Source organism: Ranitomeya variabilis, chromosome 1 (genome assembly GCF_051348905.1).
Source record: "Ranitomeya variabilis isolate aRanVar5 chromosome 1, aRanVar5.hap1, whole genome shotgun sequence".
Classification (NCBI taxonomy): Eukaryota; Metazoa; Chordata; class Amphibia; order Anura; family Dendrobatidae; genus Ranitomeya; species Ranitomeya variabilis.
Genome location: NC_135232.1, coordinates 1,028,237,015 through 1,028,260,227, shown reverse-complemented (window position 1 = coordinate 1,028,260,227; position 23,213 = coordinate 1,028,237,015). Strand labels below are relative to the sequence as shown.

Sequence of the window (23,213 nt, the reverse complement as noted above, 5' to 3'; positions counted from 1 at the left end):
AGAAGTAAGTGTGATGCACCCCCCACACAGCAGCGCACTGGGACGGGCACACGTGTTGTCCGTGTAGTGCCAGTGCGAAAAGGAGCAGCAGCTCGCCCACGACTACCTAGCTTGGGTACTTTACAATGCCACCATATTTTTTTTTTGTAGGTAAAGGCATGTATATCGAATAAAACTCTAAGAACAAGAGAACATTGTAATCGTACAGCAGAATGCCGAGATCCGGGCACTGATAATTGCTGATCCACTGTTTCCAATGAGCTAATAGGTGGTAATTTATTCCTGCTGGCCTGGATGGATGGTGAAGATAGCCTGTCTAGTCCAGTGTGTCTGAAATAGAAAATCAAAAAATTACTTGTGTACCGGCAATAGAGATTTAAAGCAAACTCTTCTAGAACTGAATCACAAATAACAGGTCTGTATTAATCATATAATCTGCGGGTATGATTGCAGCATATTTTTTTATGATGTAGTTAAACATATACATGCACACTTTCTATATATAATCTAGAAACAACCCGAACACCAATATTATGGATACACCAGGGAGACCAGACTGGATCATGTAATTCAGAATAATATCTTTATTAACTAGTAGTGGCAATACAGAAAAGTATAAAAATGTAATTACTAAACAGACTGTGTGCGAATCAGGACAGTATGTATGATAAAAGTAAACCCATAAACACAATTTATATAAGTGCCACCAATGGGCATGTGCAAGGTAATGAATCCCCCTTAAGGAATATGGACAATTCCCTAAAACTATTCTTAAAAGTGAAAGACAATATAATCCAATACTACAATTATTTATATATATATATATATATATACGTGCCATGGTGCAAGAAAATAAAAAATGAATAAAAAGCAATATTTAAACAACGTATATAAAAATGAATGAAGATCACACAGAAACTGTGCAAAATTGCAAAAAGTAAAAATAAAGTGCTTAAGTGCAGAAATAGATTTAGGGAGGAATCCTCACATGTGCATAGTGAAATCCCCTGGGAGCTGTGCAATGCTGCAAAATAACAAGGTGCGATGTGCTAAAAAAGTGACCCCGGGGACCTTCCAGGGGAACATACTAATGGAACAGTACCTTAGGGTGCCTCACCATCCTGTAAACGCACACACACCCGACGCGCGTTTCAGAAATAAATTCCTTCGTCAGGGGGCGACCATGGTGCGTATATAGGCAGAGACTTCTCAACTACGATCAGCGAATGGGGAGAAGCTGCCGAAGACCTGCTTGTTCAGGGGCTTTTAGGATGTTTTTTTTCTGAAACGCTGAAGTATTTCAGAGTCAAATATACCATGCTGTGAGCATACAGCCAGTGTCTGATACCTGCTACATGCTAAAGTGGTGAGTAGTAAGAATAGGACCTGTGTTGTACCTGCAGTAATATGTCATGTTGTCTTGTTCTCCAGTGCAAAACTGGTGGTAAACAAACCGTCTAGAAATGTGCCGCGCACCAATAACAAGAACTGCATGTTCCCTGCACATACTCACAGCTTTGTACCCCTGAGGACTTCATCACTGTAAACATTGGGTCCTTTGGCCTGTGTTGGATCTAATGTAAGAGAAGGCAGTCTTCGCTGAGTGGCTGTTTTCCTAGAAGGAGTGTGTAGAATCCGAGAGGATGAAAAAATACTGTTGTCACTCAATCTTCCATGTCGATTACGTGCAGAGTTTAAAACCCTCGGCAGAACAGATAAACTTTTATCTTCTTGATCACTTGAAATAAAATGGAAATAGACAGTTATTTTTCCTGGATGTTAATTCATAAAAACATCAGCAAATCATGTTTCAACTATTGGATTTATGGTGCATGTTTGAACTGCACATAGTTTCTCATGTATACACATAATTTGGAAACTATATGCTTTGTACAACAACATCTCTCCAATACATGCAAATACCGTGACTTCATTTAACAGGGAAATTTAAAGTATACACTTTCCTTGTAAATGAATGGTAGGCAAAGTGTGACTGTTCTGGAGTACCATATATATCATGGTGGTTTCCATAAAGTCAAATTCTTTACAGCTATCGATAAGTTGCATACTCAGCATATATATTTATTTACAGTGCAACATTGTACAGTCAGGGTATGTTCCCACGGTCAGTAAACGCTGCGGGTTGTACGCTACATACATCCGCAGCGTCCAACCTGCAACGGCCAGATGTTACAGCATAGTGGATGGGATTTCAAGAAATCCCATCTCCACTGTTTGTGCACCGGCGTCTTATCTGCGGAGACGGACATGCGGTGCGTCTTTCCAGACCACAGCATGTCTATTTATCTTGAGACGCGAGCCTCCGCAGGATAAGTGTCACCTGTACAATGTATTGGGTGTGGTGATTCCGCACGGTTCAATGATCACATGCGGAATTACCTGCGTTCAAAAGACGGCAACGCTTTGGAAGCAGTGGGCATGTGCTGCATCCAAAGCGCTGCCTAATACTGAATGTGTGCACATACCCTTAGAAGGTTTATGCTCATTTTAATGTAGGGATGCCTACAAAAGAAAGAAGACAAGTCATACTTACCACTGAGATCCTCCTCTGTTCCAGCGCTGCTGATCCAACAGTCTCCACCAGACTGGAAGTGACTACCAGAGTTAACCGATGAGGCTACTGACTGTGTGCAGGATCAGGTGACTATTAGTAGGGATGTCATCATCTCTGGTCCAGCAGAGACTGTTAGAGCAGCAGGCAGATTCTAGTGATAAGTATGGCTTTTTTTCTTCCTATTAAAAACATGGTTACACTATAACTATTTTATTTAAAAAAAATTGTGGAAAGAAATTAAACACACCAGAAACGGTGGTCTTTTTTGGAGACCAGAAACTGTGGTCTTTTTTGGAGACCTGGGCTGAGAGAGAATTTTTGTAAGAATGAGTCATACAATTAACTAGTGTAGCAGTGCAAGCTGTGCTATGACAGTTTCCTGTAAGCCCCAGAAAGCTTGGCTGAGATAGTTATTGATGAGAATTGTCTGTTGTTAGAGTGGAAGAGATTTACTGTTATTCTGCAACTTCCAAGCTCTGAGCCTCTAAGAAGGATAACTGTTATGACTGCCAAAGCACATTCACACAGGTAACGTAGAAATCAGGAAGACAAATACCTGACCCTGACAAGTCCCTGTTCAGACTAGGAAAAAGCCCTAAGGCATAAAGAAATCACACACAAAACAACTGCAATCAACACAAACTACAGCAAAGTGAATGAATCCAATAAAGTCTATCACCAACATGAAACATCTTTAGTGGAAGATATTTAAAGCTGCACCCGTGTAAGGAGGTTGCTTTCCCTGCTCCTTACCTGGAACCACTTAGTCAGACAGCTGGGTTGTCGGGGGGAAGACGTTCTGCCCTGGACAGAAGGGACCATGTGATGACTGGGAGCAGAGAGGAAGAGAGGGGGGTGTGGTCTGAAAAGTGCGGGAGAGCAGAGCGCGCCAGAGAGAGGGGACAGCATGCCAGAGAGAAAGCAGGCTGCAGCGCCGCGCTCCCCATGACAGAGTGCTCCCCGTGAGGGCACTAAGGCTGGAGTGAGAGTGGGGACTTGGAAGCCTCCATAATCAGAGACTACGTATCCGCTTACAGTGACCTGAGAGCGCAGCCCCGGTGACCGCACTGACAAGCCAGGACCCCTGAGTGTGACTAAGGAAACTGCTCAGTGTCTGTGTATTCTTGCTGCAGAGAGAGAGAGACTGTCAGCCTGGTGTACAGAGACTCGCAGAGTGGCTGTGTGATTTCCTGCTTGCAGCTTCACTTGGAGAATAGTCTTAACCCCGGAGTTTCCAGTTCCCAGGAAACAGAGAAGAGACTTCGATCCCCTGGTCCCCGCAGTATCAGTACAGAGACTTACTCCTGTTAATAAATTCCCCTCAACAGTTGGTCTGTCTGTTCCGTGATGACATACTCAACCCTGCACTCTATTACACCCGAAAGGTGATAGGGCAGACAAACAGAGTAAAGGGCAGACAAACAGAGTAAATGAAAATCATCTGTTACTCAAAACCGACAGAAACAAGGATAACATAACTGAAACACCCAAAGAAAAGGTGACTCTGTTGTGGCTCGGCAGAAAGCGACTCCAACCACAGAACCAAGGGTTTGAATCAAGAGACGTGACAATAACCACTAACCTTCATGCTTCTTAGTAGTATAACCACCAAGCTCCATGCTTCTTAGTAGTGTAACTCCCAAGCTCTGTGCCTCTTATAAGTATAACCACCAAGGTGTGTGGTTCAGATAAATGCAAGCGCCAAGACTACAGACTGTTCCTCTTATGAAGCAACTATCGAGCTCTGTGCCTTATCGATGCATAACTACAAGACTTCATGCTTCTTAGTAGTAGTATAACCACCAATCTCCATCCTTCTTAGTAGTATAATCCTCAAATTCTGGGCCTCTTAGTATAACTACAAATTTAAGCTCCAAACTTACACACTGCTCCTCCTATGGTGAAACAGTGCCTCAATTTTCGCATGTAACAAAACTATTAAGACAGTGCCTCACTGATAGACTATAACCACTACAATTTTTGCCTCGACTTTAGGAAAACTTAAGAGTCAAATGGGCACACACAAGTTCTGACCCACTGCCAAAATGTTTTGACATATTTTGTTCCTGTGAGTTAACTTATAAGGCTACGTTCACATTTGCATTGTTGGGCGTTGCGTCGGCGACGCAACGCACAACGCATGCAAGACGCATGCAAAAACGCATTGTTTTGTGACGCATGTGTCCATTTTTGGCTTGATTTTGGACGCAAAAAAAATGCAACATGTAGCGTCCTGTGCGCCCTGACGCTTGCGCCAAAAATGACGCATGCGTCACAAAACGCAAGACAACGCATGTCCATGCGCCCCCATGTTAAATATAGGGACGCATGACGCATGCGTCGCTATGCGTCGCCGAACCTGCGCCCGACGCAACGCAAATGTGAACGTAGCCTAACACAACAGAAGAATGCAGTTGGCAAACTCATCCTGGCTATTCCAGTGTGTCTAATGTTTTCAGAGTAATGTGCCAAGTAATGAAGCATACATACTGTGTCTTCTCTACTAGGCCAGCATGGCGGTGCTGAAGAGGCTTGGCTTGTATTGTCATCACTCCATTCAAGTCACTATTGAAGTTACGACTTGTCTGCAAAACAGTAGGAAATGATCAAAATGACATTTGACATAGTATTAGATGCAATGAGAAATAAAGGCTGGGACGGTGCGAGGAACAGCTGCGTTATCATAGATTGTACCTGTGATGTGAAAACATAAGCACCAAAGGAAATGCTCCGTGCCTCCGAGCCTCGTGATGGAGGAACACCTGTTGATCCTGATGTTATCCGTGGAAGCGGAAGCCGATGGTAGTGGTTAGTCGAATTATGGATCCTTCCTGCTTTCTTTATTTCTACTGAAATTCGAGATTCCCCATTAGTTACAATGAAAACTAAAGTTTTTTCCACTGTAGCCCTGTAAAAGAATATGGTAATGCTGGACCTCCTGAGATCAAGGAATCCTGCCTGACAAATCCTCTGTTGCCGAACTGGTCCAAACATTGCCGAAAATACTGCCTCATACATGGTAAGGCTTAAAAGGCGTCAATCTTCCCCCACTAAATAAGTAAGTTAAGGTTGGGTGATATAATTCAGATGCTCAATGCCGCAAGAATAATGAGCCCAACAAGAAATGTCCTGCCTATCGGACGTGGATATGCTGTTTTTTGGGAGTTTTTTTTTATTTGACATGTTTAATGCTATACTATATTGAGAAATGGTTAAATAATGTGAAACAAAATGTAAATTCAGTTGTATCTGTCAACTAGAAGGTGATCAGCTCTTACATTGGCTAATTATATGTTTTACATTGACAATGACATTCTGCACATAGATACATTTTGGCTGTACTTTATTATTATGTATACCCCTCCTTACATGTAAAGTGCCATGGAATAAATGGCGCTATAACAATAAATAATAATAATAATAATAAATAATTACTGCCGTGTAAAAGACTAACCTTAGATTAAAGGGGTTTCCAGGACAGACATTTTTTTCTGCAGTCAGTCTGACTGCAGCTTGCCAAATCTTAACAGCATGCAATATGCAGTCAGGAGTCCACTCTGTTTTCCTGCTGGAACGGCGGTCAAGTGCCAACTCTCTCTTTTCGTGCTCCTCTCAATGTTCTATTATATCACATTGCACTGTTAGGAATTGGCAAGCTGCCATCAGATTGACTGCAGAAAATAATGCCTGGCCCAGATCTGGAGAACAGGGAGGTTTCTGGCCACCCTGAGCTCGCCTTAGCACACCTGCATTACGGTTTGAAAGTTGTACTGCCTCAGATAAACTCTCCACCTGCCACTGTTCCCTGTAGATAATAACTTAATTTGTGTTCATGTACTTGAATTGTAGGTTTACTGTCATGGTACCTTCATCATATGCAAAACATAAGCACGAAAATATCAGAAGTGGGTATACAGTTGTCCCAAAACACATTTTACAATCTACTGTACACTCCGACAGAAGAGTAATGTCCCATTCTGTCTTCATTGTTGTACCTGAAGTGACTTCCCATGTTTTAATGAGGAGCTCTTGCACTGATTCCACAATAGTCCTCCAAGTATCATCAAATACTTCTGCAGCAATAGTATCCTTCATGCAATCATTGGGCGACACAGGAGGAATGCCCCGCTTAGTCCTCTTTTGATGAAGTTGCGTTTTCTTTTGATCCATACCTTCATCATCACTAATGGTTGAAGAAGACTTAATTTTACATTTCTTAAACATCAATATTTCATATGCAGGTTAAGATTTAAAGATGAAGTTTATGTGCTGACGGTTTAAGATATCCATACACATTAGATGGCTGTCGGCAGAACAATGCTTTGGCCAACAGACACTTTGGCTGTCTCTCCCATACAAAGAAGTACTCACTCAGCTAAGCTCTCCCGTGTTCTCTATGAGACATCTTTGCAGTAGACTTATTTCCAAGAGAACACGGTGGCTGGCAGTCCGAAATTGGACATCTCCCCCGCACACATTATAGCGTCGGCATAACCTGACGATATCGGCAGGTTCAGCTTACATTAGTCTAGTATGCATGGTGCCCTTTAGCCTGCCGTAATCAGCAATTTGAAGACTGTTCATTTTAAACTGATCTTTTATTTGTAATGTTTGCTAATAGTCAAAGTCTTATTGACTAATATAAGAAAATGTGCTATTTACTGCTCTCTGCTGTCATAGGCAAGGTACTCCTCAATAGTGCCTTCCACATCATAGATCTCTTCCTCCAGGAAGGAATAAACTGATGAATCAGAACCCAAAGAACTAGCGCTAGATGTGGACTCCTCAGTTCTTTGTAAAGGTGATACTGTAGGGACAAGTCGTGATCCAGATACACACAGTCTGAAATAAATTAGATATTATATTGAAGTGTTAATGCTTTTTCAATATAGTACTATAAAGCACAAATAAACTACTGGTCACTGTTGGAAACTTATAAATCATATGTTAAAGAGATATAGCTATCATACACATTTCTAGCATATCTACTGGACGTTCCATACACGAGTAAGGCTCTCAATTCTGGAGTCCACTCCTGTCGGGATAACAAGGACCCCAAGATCACATTAACCAATTTACAAAAGGAAGTTTCTTCATTGACTATGTTTCTTTAAGCAATTGTGAGTCGTGACCAACAAAATAAACTTTCTTCAGCCCCTGAATCTATGGGAATCTCAATGATCTGGCTCCTAATCTCAACCGACCAACAAATTATAGTATAGGGAAGTTTTCCAAATGTACTCAAATGCCAGAGATTATAGCCTATTATAATAACTACATAAATGTACTTGTTAGAGAGATCGTTTAGCTAAATTCCAGTGGCTGGAGGAGAAAAGAACAGAGTACCTACACGGAGATAGTCTGGCTAGATTCCAGTAGCCAGAAGGGAAAAAGTACATGCACGTGTGCCTACCTCCAGTGCTGAATCCTTGGAGCGCTGGAGGACTCTATGGATGCCGTCGTACTTCTAAGAAGGATCCAAGTGGATTGAAGAAAGTCCAAGCAGGTGGCTGCTCCGGCCGGTAGCAGCCGCCTAAAAACTAACCTCCAGGGAGAGGGCAAGATCCTGTCGGTCCGGCCGCCGCGTGTGATGAGAGCGGTGAGTCCGGATTGTTTGCAGGACCTTTCCGACGTCACAGAACACGTGACCGCTTGCCCGAGCCCGAGAGCGAAAGTGAAAGTGAACGCGAGTACGGGGTGCAGTGAGAATCAGTCTCTACGCGTTTCGGAGACGCCTGTCTCCTTCCTCAGGAATGATCCCTGCTCCGTACTCTTATTCCTTATATAGATTATTGAAATCCAAAAAGTTCTGTGCCCATATTCAGGCCTCTTGGCGCAATAGTATCCAGCATAAAAATCCATTTTGTCTCAATTCTGGACATGGCTTTGATATAATCTCCGCCCCTCCAATGTCTATATACTGTGGCTATGCCAGAGACTTTCATTTGTCGTGACAGTCCTTTATGATGTTCTACGAAATGCTGAGAGAGAGGGTGACCCATGAAATTATTATTAATGTTTCTAATGTGTTCACCTATTCTTGTTTTCAACGGTCGCTTCGTCCTCCCCACATATAGTTTCCCACAGGGGCATTCTATAGTGTAGATTACCCCTGTAGTGGAACATGTTATAAAGTCCTTAATTTGAATCTTCATATCCCCTTTTTTAATGTCAGTGCATTTCCGTGTGATAGTCTGTTTGCACATATTGCATCTAAGGCATGGAAAAAAACCTTGTAACTTCGTATGAAATATAGAGGACTGTATCAGAGAGGACTTTTTCTGTACAGTGGGGGCAATCAGATTTCTGAGATTTTGAGATTTTTTGTATACAAAGCGGGGCTTATCCGTGATCCTATCCCCCAGGATCTTGTCATTTTTTAGGATGTGCCAATATCTGCTGACTATCTTGCGCAAAATGTTAGAATTGGTGTTATATTTGGTTATGATAGGAATAAAGTCCAAGTTTTCTATATGCCTGGGGGCTGGATTAATTAGCTCCTTTCTCGATTTAGTAAGGGCCATTTCCTTCGATTTTTCTAACATTTTTTTGTCGTAGCCTTTTTCTAAGAATTTTTCTGTTAGTGTTAATGCTTCTAGTTCAAAATCCTGGGGCCTAGAGCAGTTACGGTGAATCCTGGTAAACTGGCTTTTCGGGATGTTGAGCAGCCAGCTAGGGAGATGACAGCTATCCAGAGGGATATAGCTATTGGTGTCCGTGGGTTTCATGAAGGTGCATGTGTGAATTTTAAAATCCTCAATAAAAATTTTCAAATCTAAAAAATTGATCTCAGTGGTGCTGGTGGTGGAAGTGAACTTTAAAAAATACTGATTTTTATTTATATCCATTAAAAACTGATTAAGAGTGTCCCAACCACCAGACCAGATAAAAATAATATCATCGATAAAACGCCTCCAGAGGACCAGGTTCGCGCACAGGTGACCCCCCGGGTATATGTGATGTTCCTCCCACCTGCCTACATAGAGGTTAGCATAACTGGGCGCGAACCTGGTCCCCATAGCGGTACCCCATTGCTGGGAGTAGTAGTCCTCTTCATATAAGAAATAGTTATGGGTTAAAATGAACTGCATGAGTTCACCTAAAAATTCGATTTGTTCTGGAGGAACTACAGACAATTTATTTAAAAAATATTTGGCAGCCTCACAACCTTTCTTATGGTCAATAACCGTATATAATGAGGTTATGTCCAAAGTACCCATATTATATTCTTTTTTCCAAATTACTTTTTGTAGAAGTTGGAGGATATGTGAGCTATCTTTCAAATGTGATGGCAGTGATGGTACAATAGGTTGTAGATGTGAATCCACAAGTTTAGACATATTGGCTGTCAGACATTGGATGCCCGAGACAATCGGTCTACCGGGCGGATTATTAGCATCCTTATGTATTTTCGGTAGATAATAAAATACTGCCAATCTAGGAGGTCCACAGTTTATAAAATCAAACTCTTGTTTGTTGATAAAACCCATATCTAGGCCTTTTTTTGTAAGTATTTTCATTTCTTTAATGTAAGCATCAGTGGGATTTTTATTTAATTTCTTATAAGTCAAGGAATCACCGAGTAAACGAAGTGCTTCTTTATGATAGGCTTCTTTATCAAGTATAACCACCCCCCCTCCTTTGTCTGCTGGACGAATGATTAATTCCTTGTTATGTTGTAGAGAGATAATAGCTTTCCTTTCATTCTTGGATAGATTAAATTTAAATTTACCACATTTTTTATCACTAATTTTTCTGATTTCATCAGTTACGTTGGTCTGAAACGTGTTCATTTGTTCAGAGTATTCATTTATAGGATGGAATTTTGATGGATTTTTAAGGTTAGTATGAATATAAATACTGTTTTGAGCAGATTCCATATTATTGACCACAGGATTTTTTATATAGTGTCTCTTAATGGCTAGTTTTCTCATAAATAATTTGATGCCAATATAGGCCTCAAATTTATTGAATTTACTTGCCGGAGCATATTTCAGACCTTTCCGTAATAGTGATAGAGCATCCGCCCCCAAATGTTGTTTACTCAAGCTAAAAATTTTAGGAATATTACTATCAGATGTATCTACTGGCCTTTTCTTTTTGGCGAGTTTCCCGCCTCTACAGCCCCTTTTCCTTGTTTTTTTCCGGCTACACGAAAAAAAGGATGTTTAGTAATTTTTTTGTTGTTATTAGTATTATTCATACTTCTAAGTTTCTGATTCGATTGATTGGCACCACTTCTGGAGCTAGCCCCTTTTCTTTGTCCCCCATCCATGGGGGAGTTGCATGTGTCATTTGATGGTGATTGGCAGATGTCAGCCAAAGTTTGAAAATGATTAAGGGTGGCTGTAGAGGTGGAAGGGAAGATGGCCTGAGATTGTTGAGCCTCCTGAATATCAATATGAGAACTGGGGGGACTGATATCATCCTGAATCAAATTATGCGTGGTTGGCGAGGGAGAGGAAGGGGGGGTTGGGTGTATAGAGTAATCCTCTAGAACGGAACTAGATTCCGTAATACTGCCCTCTATCTGATCAATGGTTTCAAAAGCTGATTCATTAAGTAGGGTGTCCCTAAAAGTGCATGCAGGAACTGCATCCCTACCGAATTTTTTCTTTTTTCTCTCAATAATTTCCTGTTCCTTCTGTTTGATTCTAATCCGAATGCTATTGGACAATTTGATAATTTCTGGGTGATTTTTAAAAGGTCTAATGGTCTCAGAGTTTGGAAATTGAATGTTTATTGCTCATTAATTGTTTCCTCCTTTTGTCTATGATAAACTCTACTGCCTGTTTTGAAAAAGATCTAAACATAGCATTCCACTGTAAAAGTGTATCTGGGTCTCCAATATCCCCTGAGAGTGCTTTAAACACCTTAAGACCCCTGGGAATGCAGTCATAGGTGATATAACGTTCTAGAGTGGCCACCTCCCACATATCCCGCATTTCTTTCAAAAGTAGCTGTTCTAAAGTTTTTAGTGATTCTTTGATATGTGTAATATCTTCTTTCTCAGGGTCTAAGGTGTTTGTATGTTGTGATAGATTAAAAAATCTTTGGATATTGGTGATCCTATCCTTTCTGTCAGTCCAAAGATCACACATATTTCAATGATACTGCTGCCAACCCAAAAGAAGTGGAAAAGAAAGAAACGTGTAAAAGTCTATATATGGTGGCGCTAAGTATCAATGTGCTAAAGTCCTTGCAGCGACACCGACAAACCTCCACAAATGGTTAGTGCAAAGTACGTAATATTTAAGATAGTATACACCAAAATGTATACTGTAATTTTTCTGTTAGTGTTAATGGAGGACGAAGCGACCGTTGAAAACAAGAATAGGTGAACACATTAGAAACATTAATAATAATTTCATGGGTCACCCTCTCTCTCAGCATTTCGTAGAACATCATAAAGGACTGTCACGACAATTGAAAGTCTCTGGCATAGCCACAGTATATAGACATTGGAGGGGCGGAGATTATATCAAAGCCATGTCCAGAATTGAGACAAAATGGATTTTTATGCTGGATACTATTGCGCCAAGAGGCCTGAATATGGGCACAGAACTTTTTGGATTTCAATAATCTATATAAGGAATAAGAGTACGGAGCAGGGATCATTCCTGAGGAAGGAGACAGGCGTCTCCGAAACGCGTAGAGACTGATTCTCACTGCACCCCGTACTCACGTTCACTTTCACTTTCGCTCTCGGGCTCGGGCAAGCGGTCACGTGTTCTGTGACGTCGGAAAGGTCCTGCAAACAATCCGGACTCACCGCTCTCATCACACGCGGCGGCCGGACCGACATGATCTTGCCCTCTCCCTGGAGGTTAGTTTTTAGGCGGCTGCTACCGGCCAGAGCAGCCACCTGCTTGGACTTCAGCGCTCCAAGGATTCAGCACTGGAGGTAGGCACACGTGCATGTACTTTTTCCCTTCTGGCTACTGGAATCTAGCCAGACTATCTCCGTGTAGGTACTCTGTTCTTTTCTCCTCCAGCCACTGGAATTTAGCTAAACGATCTCTCTAACAAGTACATTTATGTAGTTATTATAATAGGCTATAATCTCTGGCATTTGAGTACATTTTTATATATATAAGAGACACCCATATTAATATTATTATTTTTCCATCTGCTACTGTTCAGCGCGTACCTGTATACATTTTGGTGTATACTATCTTAAATATTACGTACTTTGCACTAACCATTTGTGGAGATTTGTCGGTGTCGCTGCAAGGACTTTAGCACATTGATACTTAGCGCCACCATATATAGACTTTTACAAGTTTTCCAAATACCAGAAGCTTAAAGTCAATGCTAGAATTCTTTAAGATTTCTTTTTTTAGATTAGATTTTTGAAATGTTTTTAGCCCCCATTGTCATTACTACTTGTATTTTCAAAACAAATTGTCCATTGTCCTGAAAATCCACAAATTCACATCACTCTGGTGCTGCAGTTGGCAGAGTAATAGAATTGTGCTCTTTTTAAGACAAAACCAAGCAATTTTTTGTTGATCTCAGTAAACCCTTTGATTACAAGGAAAATCCATCATTCATGATGTCATCATTAGTGATGAGGGAATATACTCGTTACTCGAGATTTCCCGAGCACGCTCGGGTGACCTCCGAGTATTTTTTAGTGCTCGGAGATTTAGTTTTCCTCACCTCGGCTGAATGATTTACATCTCTTAGCCAGCATAAGTACATGTGGGGGTTGCCTGTAAATCATTCAGCTGCGGCGCTGAAAACTAAATCTCCGAGTACTTACAAATACTCGGAGGACACCCGAGCGTGCTCGCGAAATCTCGAGTACCGGAGTATATTCGCTCATCACTAGTCATCATTATTCAGATGCAACAGACTGTCGCTCTGCATTTGGCTGCAGAAGTTCTCCGGGTTTGGCATTACAGATGCCTCCTTAATTCTTCTCATTCTTGGACCCAGCGGCAACCTCCCTAGTTGACAGACCTGGACCTGGGGGTTTATATATCCCCAGTCTGCTGCAAAGAGTTGCCGGTGATATTCACATTTTTCCATTGTGAAGGCTTGGAGCTATAGCAGTCGACTCACTTCCTCTCTGGAGCTGTTTGAGGACGTTTGGTGTTACTTCTCTGCGTCTGCTCAAGCTAAGTTTATTCCCCTTGTCTGTCTACCTTTTTGTCTTTAGTTTACAGTGGGGATTGACCATTGCACTTCCCATCCCCCTCCCTATCCAGGGCCCTAGCTCTAGGGAGATACAGGGCTTAGGTTCCTGCTCGGTGATGAGGAAACTATTTAGGGATGGTAGGGCAGGTAGGGTGTTATCGGATTTGCCTAGTGGTCTCCACTCACCCTTTCCCTAGTGTCTGGGCTTCCTTCCCCTCATCCCTTCGTGTGGCACTTAGTCTTCCCACGCTGTTCGTGACAGTAGTGTCATGTGACGGACAGCTAGACCATTAATGTAGTGCTTCATTTTCCAACCGGCAACTGCACCACCGCACATGCTGTCAGGTTTCCCTGCACTTCCCAACTGACCACGGGGGCACCAGCATTATGATGCCTTGTGACCAGCCTATTTTTAGGAGGCCCTTAGAAGTAAGGATTACCAAGAATAGACAAGTCATTTAAATAGTAAAAGTTGCTTCATAAATAAATATACAATATAATCCATAAATAAAGAGATATGTGCCTTCTACTCCGGGATTAACTATAGAAGCTAAAGAACATAATAAAGATAAATTGCTAAAAACTGCTAACTTTTATTATGCTGCTGTGCTGTGTCTTTTCAAGTCAATTAGCTGCCAGTATACTTGTGCCACAATTGTAAGGTACCAGGCAGTGCACTATATAACCCATTGTGGCGTTGCGCCACTGTTTGTGTTGGGGGACACTCGCTTGGCAGCAGCTTAACATAGTCAGGCACGGTTTTTCACACAAAACAGTCCATATGGTTTATTTAAGAGTCATAAACCGCATTGTAAGCCAGGTTGCACATCAGAAGCTTACACATAGTCCATTACTTAATCAGATACGGCTTTACAAAGCATTCACTAGTCACGGATGTCTCTGTCCAGTCACCGGGTGACTGCACAGTTCAGGAACTGTCCTTTGTCAGTGCACATAGTTCTTTCCCCATACCTCTCAGGAGCTCCTGCTCCACAGACTGACTCCTCGTCAGTCCAAGGTGCTCAAGAGGACGGCGTCTTTCTCAGTGTAGGGGGGTCCCCGGCTCTGCACACACACATGTGGCCTGTCCGGGTGCTATTCAGGACGTTCGTCCAACACCCAGGCCACCAGGTCCAAAGCCCCACCATGTGCTATTCAGGGAGATAGCACTCCCAACACATAGGCTTTACCAGGACCTTGTACATGGACCATACAGATCCAAACACTCTCCACCATGTGACCAAACCCTGGTCACATTATGTAGCTGTAACCACCCCCAATGGTGGGAGGTGTATGTGTGGTTAGCCAATTCCCAGCCAGCTCTTTGACAAACTCTATAAGCCCCCATTATAAGTAAACACAACAAACTCTTGTGGAACGATAAGTCCCAACATAACCAAATAATTTTGGGCTTACAGAGCAGAGAACCTGCGACACATATCGGCCATTTACAATAATGCCAGTCCCTAATTTACCATCATAATTATGCCTCCAAGCGCATCCTGAAGCGCACACACAGCGCCCCCGGCTGTAACATGGGTTACTGCATCGCACCATCTATATAGTTGAATGTATCCTTGCAAGCTCCGGTACAAAGCTCTATATTGCAGATTATTTATGTAGTCTTGGCTATATATATCACAGACATATTAAATTTCATGGTAGTCCCATAACTCATACTTGATGCTTCACTGCAAGTGATCTGTCACCCGGACAGAATTATGGGGCCAGCTTCTTCTTCTCAAGGTCACACTCCAAACAGAAGGATGAAGATTAATAAACAGTGTGTGAAGAGACACCTGAAGAACAAGGGGAAGGAGGGAATGAAGAATGGAATATTGCTCTACTTACTGCCTCAAGGAGCTGGAGCTCTCAGTAATACTTTGTGAACCTGTAGAAAAACTTGAAGAGGAACTTGAAGTCCCACTCTGAAAGTGCTGGAAACCTTCATCCTTTGGAAATATAAGTTGATTTCCTAATATTCTAAAATACAAAAGTAAGAAAAAAAATTAGAATAAACTTCTATTTTATAGTTTTCAATGTTACAAACAATTTAAATGAAAAATTTGACCAAAAAGTAGAGGTCATAATAATAAACTGACACTGGTATTTAATGAATTGTATAAGACAAACTGAGACTCTGTTAACACTTTGTTGAATGTTCGCCATAAATATGGGATAGCTTAGTCTTCCGTCTGAGGTATGTTGGGGAGGTGTGGACAGAGCTCTTACAGAAAATTTTGACAGTAGTAATACTCTAGTGCAGAGTCAGAGTAGTGATGGATTCTTTATATCTGGTATTAAATGACTATCATCAGGTAGGGAGGTAGGGACCAAGCCTTTTATTAGGCATAAACCAGGGCAAATTAAATAACATATTAGGCCTTCTTCATACGTCCCTTTTTTATGTCCGTATGCGGTCCGTTGTTTAAGGATTGCAAATACGGACACACACACACCCATTTTATTCAATGGTGGTGTGCACATGTCAGGCTTCTCACACGAACCGTGTGATCTTGTGAAAAACCTGCAGGCATGTACATATTTTTCATGCACCACGGACATGTGTGCCGTACATGTGGACACTGATAACACACTGATGACATCCATGTGTCATCAGTTTGAAATATACCAGAATGAAAAGCTCCAGCGGCATGCTCCCACATTTGGGAAAAGCAATACAGTTATTGTTGTTCCCAGGCGCCAGGCGCTGAATGAAATTAATTATTGTTGCCTGGTCTCCCTATGATCAGCGAGACCAGGAGATGCTGATGAGACTTGTAGTCATCACCCACTGTATAGCGCGTATTAAATTAATAAAATGGCGTGAAATCCCCCGTCATTTTCCTAACCAGCTGAGGAAAAGACTGTTGTCTGGGGGCTGATGGTAATATTCTGAGAAAGGGCCAATAGCCATAAAGGTTCACAGGTTATCAATACCAGGTCACATCTGTTTGCTTAGCCCTTACTGATTATTAGAGGGGAGGGCATCCAAAAAATGACGTGGGGACCCCAGTATATTTACTAACCAGCAAAGGCTAAATAGACAGTTGCGGGCTGATATTAATAGCCTATGAAGGGGAAATAAATATTGGTCCTCTCCCAGACTAAGAACATCAGCCCTCAGCCGTCCTAGGAATGGTGCATTCAGATTTGGCAACTCTAATGGATGTGCTATTTCTGGGGAGGCTGAGGGCTGATGTTCTTAGACTGGGAGGGGGTGTTATATCCATGGTCCCTTCCTAGGCTATTAATATCAGCCTGCAGCTGTCTTTTTAGCCTTTGCTGGTTAGTAAATATAGGGGTGACACCATGTAATTTATTTTTTGGGGGGGTTCACCCTATAAGAACCAGTAAAGGCTAAGCAAACAGCTGTGAGCTGATATTAATAGCCTGGGAACCTCTATGGCTATTGGCCCATTCCCAGAATATTAATATCAGCCCCCAGCTGTCAGCTTTCCCTCAGCTGGTTATGAAAATTAAGGGGAACCCCAAGCCATTTTATTTATTTAAACAATAAATACAAGTACAAAAAAGGCACGCAAAGCAGTGATTAGAAATCACACTGACATATTTCTATCTATCTATTTACTGTATATACCATGTTCCTCATCGCTATCTATCTCTATCTTTGAACATCTTTAATAGATAAAACTCTTAAATTTATACGCTACATTTCATCTCATACGTGTCACACTGACAGCGCACGGACACACAAATGTCACACATGTACACATGGATGTCACACGAACACGGACCACGGATCTGGCCAGTACTGATTTTTCCAGTACCAGAATCACCAGGACAAGTGAAGGCTAAAAGGGGTTTCAGATATACCTATCACACAGCAGAGTAATACTAGCATCTTCTTATGTGACAGAAGCAGACTTTGTGCCTCCTCAGGCACCACACCAAGGTCAGAGGTGAGAGGTGAGTGGAGAATAAACATATAAAACACGTAACACAACAACATACAGTGACCATTGTGACAATGAAAGAAACAACTTTTAGCTCATGACGCTGGTACGATGCTATTAGATCATGTTACCTAAGATGAAGAGATCTCTTGGTCCAGTCTTTGCACTCTGTTTGTAAATTCTTGTTTTGAGAAGTGACATTGCCTTCAAAAAGCATCTCGTCCACATCCCAGAATAGCTGGTGCACTCTCTGTGTGTTGGCTTTATCAAACTCCTGCCAGATGTAGTTAGAATGGGAAAATGATTACAGTCATCACCACCAGACATGTGTGAATAGCATCTTGTGTGGAAGAGAAATGTCTCGCTTTGTTATTCTACTTCACAACGCAGAGTGGAGTCAATTATTTTATCATCATGTATAGTTTGTATACAGCAATGTTATTAGCCATCCATTTTAATCACTTTATTCATTGTCTGCTCTGTCCATATAATATAGTATCTATCAATCTCAAGGTCTTCTTCATTTCAGTTACTCATAATTTCAACCCATATAAGACAGTTATATTGCTACAGTATATATTGCCAAAGATAATACTGCCTTATGGTGCAATATTCTTCAACCATATAGTGCCAAATACTGTATGATTGCAATTTAGCTCCCAAATAATACAACCAGAAATCTCTTAATAAGACTTGGGTGGTGTCAGCTTTCTCTCAGGGTTCAAGGTCTCCTAGAAAATAGATGACTTATTTTAGCTAGTCTACCTCCCCATAAGAGTGGCACTGTCTAAAGACAAGTATTCATGTCCATTAATGGATACTTAAGCTACTGCAATGCCATGCACATGGGGAAGCGACATAGCGAATCAACTATACTACATTTCTAATTGGAGATATTTGCGACTATTATTATTATTGTATTTATAACATATTGGGGTAGAATCTTGGAGATGGGAATACTCCTTTAAGTCTTCATCATGTCAATTTCTGCTGTATATCTTCACTGTGGATTTCATCTCTTTCAATACACCGGGGTGAAGTCCAGAGCAAATCCATATGGCATTCATACTGATTTAGCTAAGGATTTGCCACATATTAGCAGCAAAATCCACTGCCAATTTGTGGCAGACAAATTTGCCCGAGGATCAGCTTCCCAAAAGAGTTTTAGTGAGTCAGTGGTTAGCACTGATTCTAGTAAAATTAATGAGATCCCTAAATGTCTCATGCACACAATGCTTAATTTTCCTTGCAGATTTGGGGCAGATATAAAAGTAAAAATCGCATAAAAAATGCACCTATGCATCATTTTTCCTGCCAAGAGAGGCTGAAATGTCTGAATCAAATACTTAATATATCCTAAACAGAATATGAAACAACCTGAACCCACAGCATAAATCCCCTGAAAATCAGCGCTTCGGAGTCCCTTTTTATCATTAATGTGCAACATTACAGGATATCAAATACAGACTAATGCTCTAACACAAAGCCTCATCAGCCACATCACTGATCAAAACTCTAAAGGGCAGAACACATTCAGTTTAGAATATTAATCAGCTGATTTACAAATGCTATTACACACAATTAAACACAAATTATGGTTTGTGTCAGATAAAGTGGCACGGGGTAATAGCAAGGTGTCATAAATAAACTAAAAGGGTTGAAAAGTGGTAAGGTTGCCACAGTAGTTAGTTTCAACAGACAGTGGAGATTACGTGATAGTATGGCCACAAAAGAATGACGGTATGCCCCTTTTTAGCACTCATGCAGTCGTCTGTGCAAATCGGTATGAGATCAGACCACAATTCACGGACTAGCTGAGCCTCAGCCGATTCAAGTTTAATTATTCATGCTGATCGGGAGAGTATCCAGTATGTGCATAGCGGTCCGATTTTGGACCAATCTGTATGAATGTCTGTATAAGCTTTTACTAAACACCTAAATGTGAAATTGCTGTATACAAACTGGTTGGAGATCATTTCATCATTGTCCACATTTCTATACACACAGAACGATCATTAATACAGTTGCTTTGTGCACTTACAATATCATGTTATCGGCAGCATATCACCCTTTTACATGATGTGCTGCCAATAAGTATTCTTAAGCTGACATAAAATCATTGCCCCGGACGATCTAGCATTTTGCTAATTTGTCTGGTGATTGCCAGCTTGTTTAGACAAGCGGATCATTAATTCGTCTAAATAGGAAATTGGTCTGTTGATGCTACCATCGCAACACAATATCAATATTTACATTAGTGTCTCTTTAAGGAAATAAGGAAAGTAGAGAACCAAAAATAATGAATCACTTTAAAGTAGTGTTTCAGTCCCTTGGATATGCCATCACTTTATAGTTGGTGGTGATCCTTCCTCTGGGACTCTTCAGCATTTGTGGAAATGAAGAGGCCACACAGATGATTCAGAGCCACGGCCTGTTCAGCCTTTCCCTGGTCACTGATGCCAAGGACACCGGCCGGGAACCACAGGGCAGCTCCTTCCAACTATTTGGGATCTGTATAACCTGGTGGTCAGAGGTGCCATGGTGCAGGAATTAATACAGAAAGGTTCTTCGATCTCAGGATTGATGGACACCACAGAGGTGAAACCCACACTAATCATAAAATGATGTCATAAACTGATTGATTTTCCCATCTCTTAAGTTTATAGCATATGCACTGATTAAAGGGCACACTTGGTCATTTTGTGAACTCAAATACAAGTGAATAGAGAAAGCCACACATGTGCAGCCCCTCATATCAGGCTCCCGTTCTCCAGACATGGGTCCCACATGTACAGGTGCTTCTGACAAAATTAGAATATCATCAAAAAGTTAATTTCAGTTCTTCAATACAAAAAGTGAAACTCATATTATATAGAGTCATTATAGGCAGAGGGATCTATTTCAAGTGTTTATTTCGGTTATATCTTTTTGATGATATCCTAATTATGTGGGAAGCACCTGTATCATACATATCTGGTACATATGCCATAAATGTACTTCAATGTAGATCAATATGCTTGACAGGACCATTCACATCTGTTACAATTCACAAAAAGAACTGTAAAAAACGTTTTTCTGTGGTTCCCCCATAAAGACCTATAGCATCAGGCATTAAGAGCTGTTAGCATTTGAGTTTAGGGGGGGAGGAAATTGATTGAGAAACTAATGGTCAGCAATAAGAAGGATCATACATCATCTCTCCAGGAGTAGACTGAGCTCCTTTCTGTGGACAGTCCAGTAGTATAGCTTTGTATTCCTGACCAGGAATGATTTAAGTCTGTCGGAGTAGTTTGTCCACTGGACGACAACGACGAGACTGATTCACTGTGGAAACATAAAAAAAGTAAAAATATTGCAGCCTGGATATCGGCCAGCATACTCAATGTGAAAGGTTCACAGCAGAATGATACCCAAGATACAGCAGGAGAATCAATCAGCGCCACTATAACGGGCAGCTTATCAATGGCGTCAGCTCAGCACTAATACCAATGTCCATGTTTACCAGTCTGGCCACATGCCGCCCCAAACATCACACAATCTGATCTTTTTACAAAGTGACTAACGTTTTAATACAGATTTATTCTATATAAATAGGGAAAGCCGTGTAAAAAAAATTATTAGGGTGTGCAGTTTTGCCATTTAAAGGGACATGTCTTTTTGGAACATTGCTAGTACTGCATGTGAACATTAGGATCTTCTATATATCACTCGCGATTAGTGTTGAGCGATACCTTCCGATATCGGAAAGTATCGGTATCGGAAAGTATCGGCCGATACCATCAAAGTATCGGATCCAATCCGATACCGATACCCGATCCCAATGCAAGTCAATGGGACGAAAATATCGGAATTAAAATAAACCCTTTATAAACTTGTAGGTTCATTCTACATGAAGGAAAACAACTAAGAATAATGTAGGATGTATTGGGGGAGGTGGCGGAGACATTAAAGGCACAGAGGTTTAGCCCAATCAAATAGAATAGCAGGATTTTTATTTTTTTTTATGACGTTCGGCGTTAGAAAGATTTTGACTATGTTATTTTTTTTTATTTTATTTTGTCAGATATTGATGTTTCACTACTTCCACGCCCTTCACCTTCTTTTTTACTTCTCCCACACTTTCTTCTTCATTATCCTCATCATCAGCTTCTTTGACATCAACTTCTTCACCTTATTCATCTTCTTCTTCATCTTCTACCTATTATTTTTTTTGTTACATTGTTCATATTCTTTTTATTTTACTATTATCTTCTTCATATTCAACTTCTTCATCATATTCTTATTTGTGACAGGCATTCCCGTAGTTGTTATCTATAAAAGTTTGAAGATTACACCTTCCGTTCTGCCTGTCACAAAACAGTTACATTTGTCCGCGTTCAGTTTGGCCTGCAGCATCAGGCTTTATCCAGGGGCACCACGAGGAGGAACGGACTCACCCCCATACACTGCTTAGTCTTCTTCTGCTTATAATTTAGATAATATCTTTTGCTCTGATATTTAGTCTTATGCTTAATGTTCTTCTGCTCTTTGTTCTGCAGCCTCTTGTTCTTCTGCTTCTCGGTCTTCCAGGTCGTCGTCGTCTGCAGGGTCGTCGTCTCCGGGGTCGTCGTCATCGGGGTGGTCTTCAGGGTCATCGTCTCCAGGGTCGTCGTCATCACGGTGGTTGTCGCCTCTGGTGTCGTCGTCATCTTAGGGGTGGTCTTCCGGCTCATCGTGTTTAGTCTCTTGAACTTGGAAATGTAGCAGAAGGTACAAGAAGGCTGAGAAAATGCCGAGAAACAGCTGATGGAACTGGAACTCGGATGGCTACCCGAAGGTCCAAGAGCCAATGGAGCTACCGAGGACCAGCTGACGTTACTGGAACCCGGTTACTAAGCAGGAGGTACCCGTGCCTGAAAGCACTACCAAGGACCACCTGACGTTGGTGGAACTCGGATACCCAGAGGGAGGCACCTAAGCCAAAGGCTCTGCCCGGAACCAGCTGACGGTACTGGAACCAGGATGGGGAGCAGAAGGTACAAGAGCAAAAGACACTGCCGAGAACCAGCTGACGGTGCTGGAACCCGGATGGGTAGCCGAAGGTCCAAGAGCCAATGGAACTACCGAGGACCAGCTGACGTTACTGGAACCCGGTTACTAAGCAGGAGGTACCCGTGCCTGAAAGCACTACCAAGGACCACCTGACGTTGGTGGAACTCGGATACCCAGAGGGAGGCACCTAAGCCAAAGGCTCTGCCCGGAACCAGCTGACGGTACTGGAACCAGGATGGGGAGCAGAAGGTATAAGAGCAAAAGACACTGCCGAGAACCAGCTGACGGTGCTGGAACCCGGATGGGTAGCCGAAGGTCCAAGAGACAATGGAACGACCGAGGACCAGCTGACGTTACTGGAACCCGGTTACTAAGCAGGAGGTACCCGTGCCTGAAAGCACTACCAAGGACCACCTGGCGTTGGTGGAACTCGGATACCCAGAGGGAGGCACCTAAGCCAAAGGCTCTGCCCGGAACCAGCTGACGGTGCTGGAACCAGGATGGGGACCTATTCAAGCTTGTCTTCCTAGAGCCCCAACTGGCGGTGT

The 23,213-nt window shown here is 41.9% G+C and overlaps 1 protein-coding gene across 2 annotated transcripts in view; it reads right to left on the bottom strand.

Moving 5' to 3' along the window:
- FAM149A (family with sequence similarity 149 member A) overlaps positions 1–23,213 on the bottom strand; it is a 74,635-nt gene that overhangs the window by 23,599 nt on the left and 27,823 nt on the right. The window contains exons 3-11 of one of the 2 annotated variants that reach the window (XM_077279633.1): positions 20,826–20,958; positions 17,766–17,908; positions 15,569–15,700; positions 7,238–7,417; positions 6,571–6,758; positions 5,270–5,424; positions 5,066–5,160; positions 1,514–1,738; positions 207–330 (exon numbers count right to left, since the gene is read on the bottom strand). In XM_077279633.1, coding sequence (XP_077135748.1) covers positions 207–330; positions 1,514–1,738; positions 5,066–5,160; positions 5,270–5,424; positions 6,571–6,758; positions 7,238–7,417; positions 15,569–15,700; positions 17,766–17,908; positions 20,826–20,958 — 1,375 coding nt within the window. The remainder of the gene's footprint in view (positions 1–206; positions 331–1,513; positions 1,739–5,065; positions 5,161–5,269; positions 5,425–6,570; positions 6,759–7,237; positions 7,418–15,568; positions 15,701–17,765; positions 17,909–20,825; positions 20,959–23,213) is intronic. The other variant, XM_077279634.1, reaches the window with a different exon arrangement.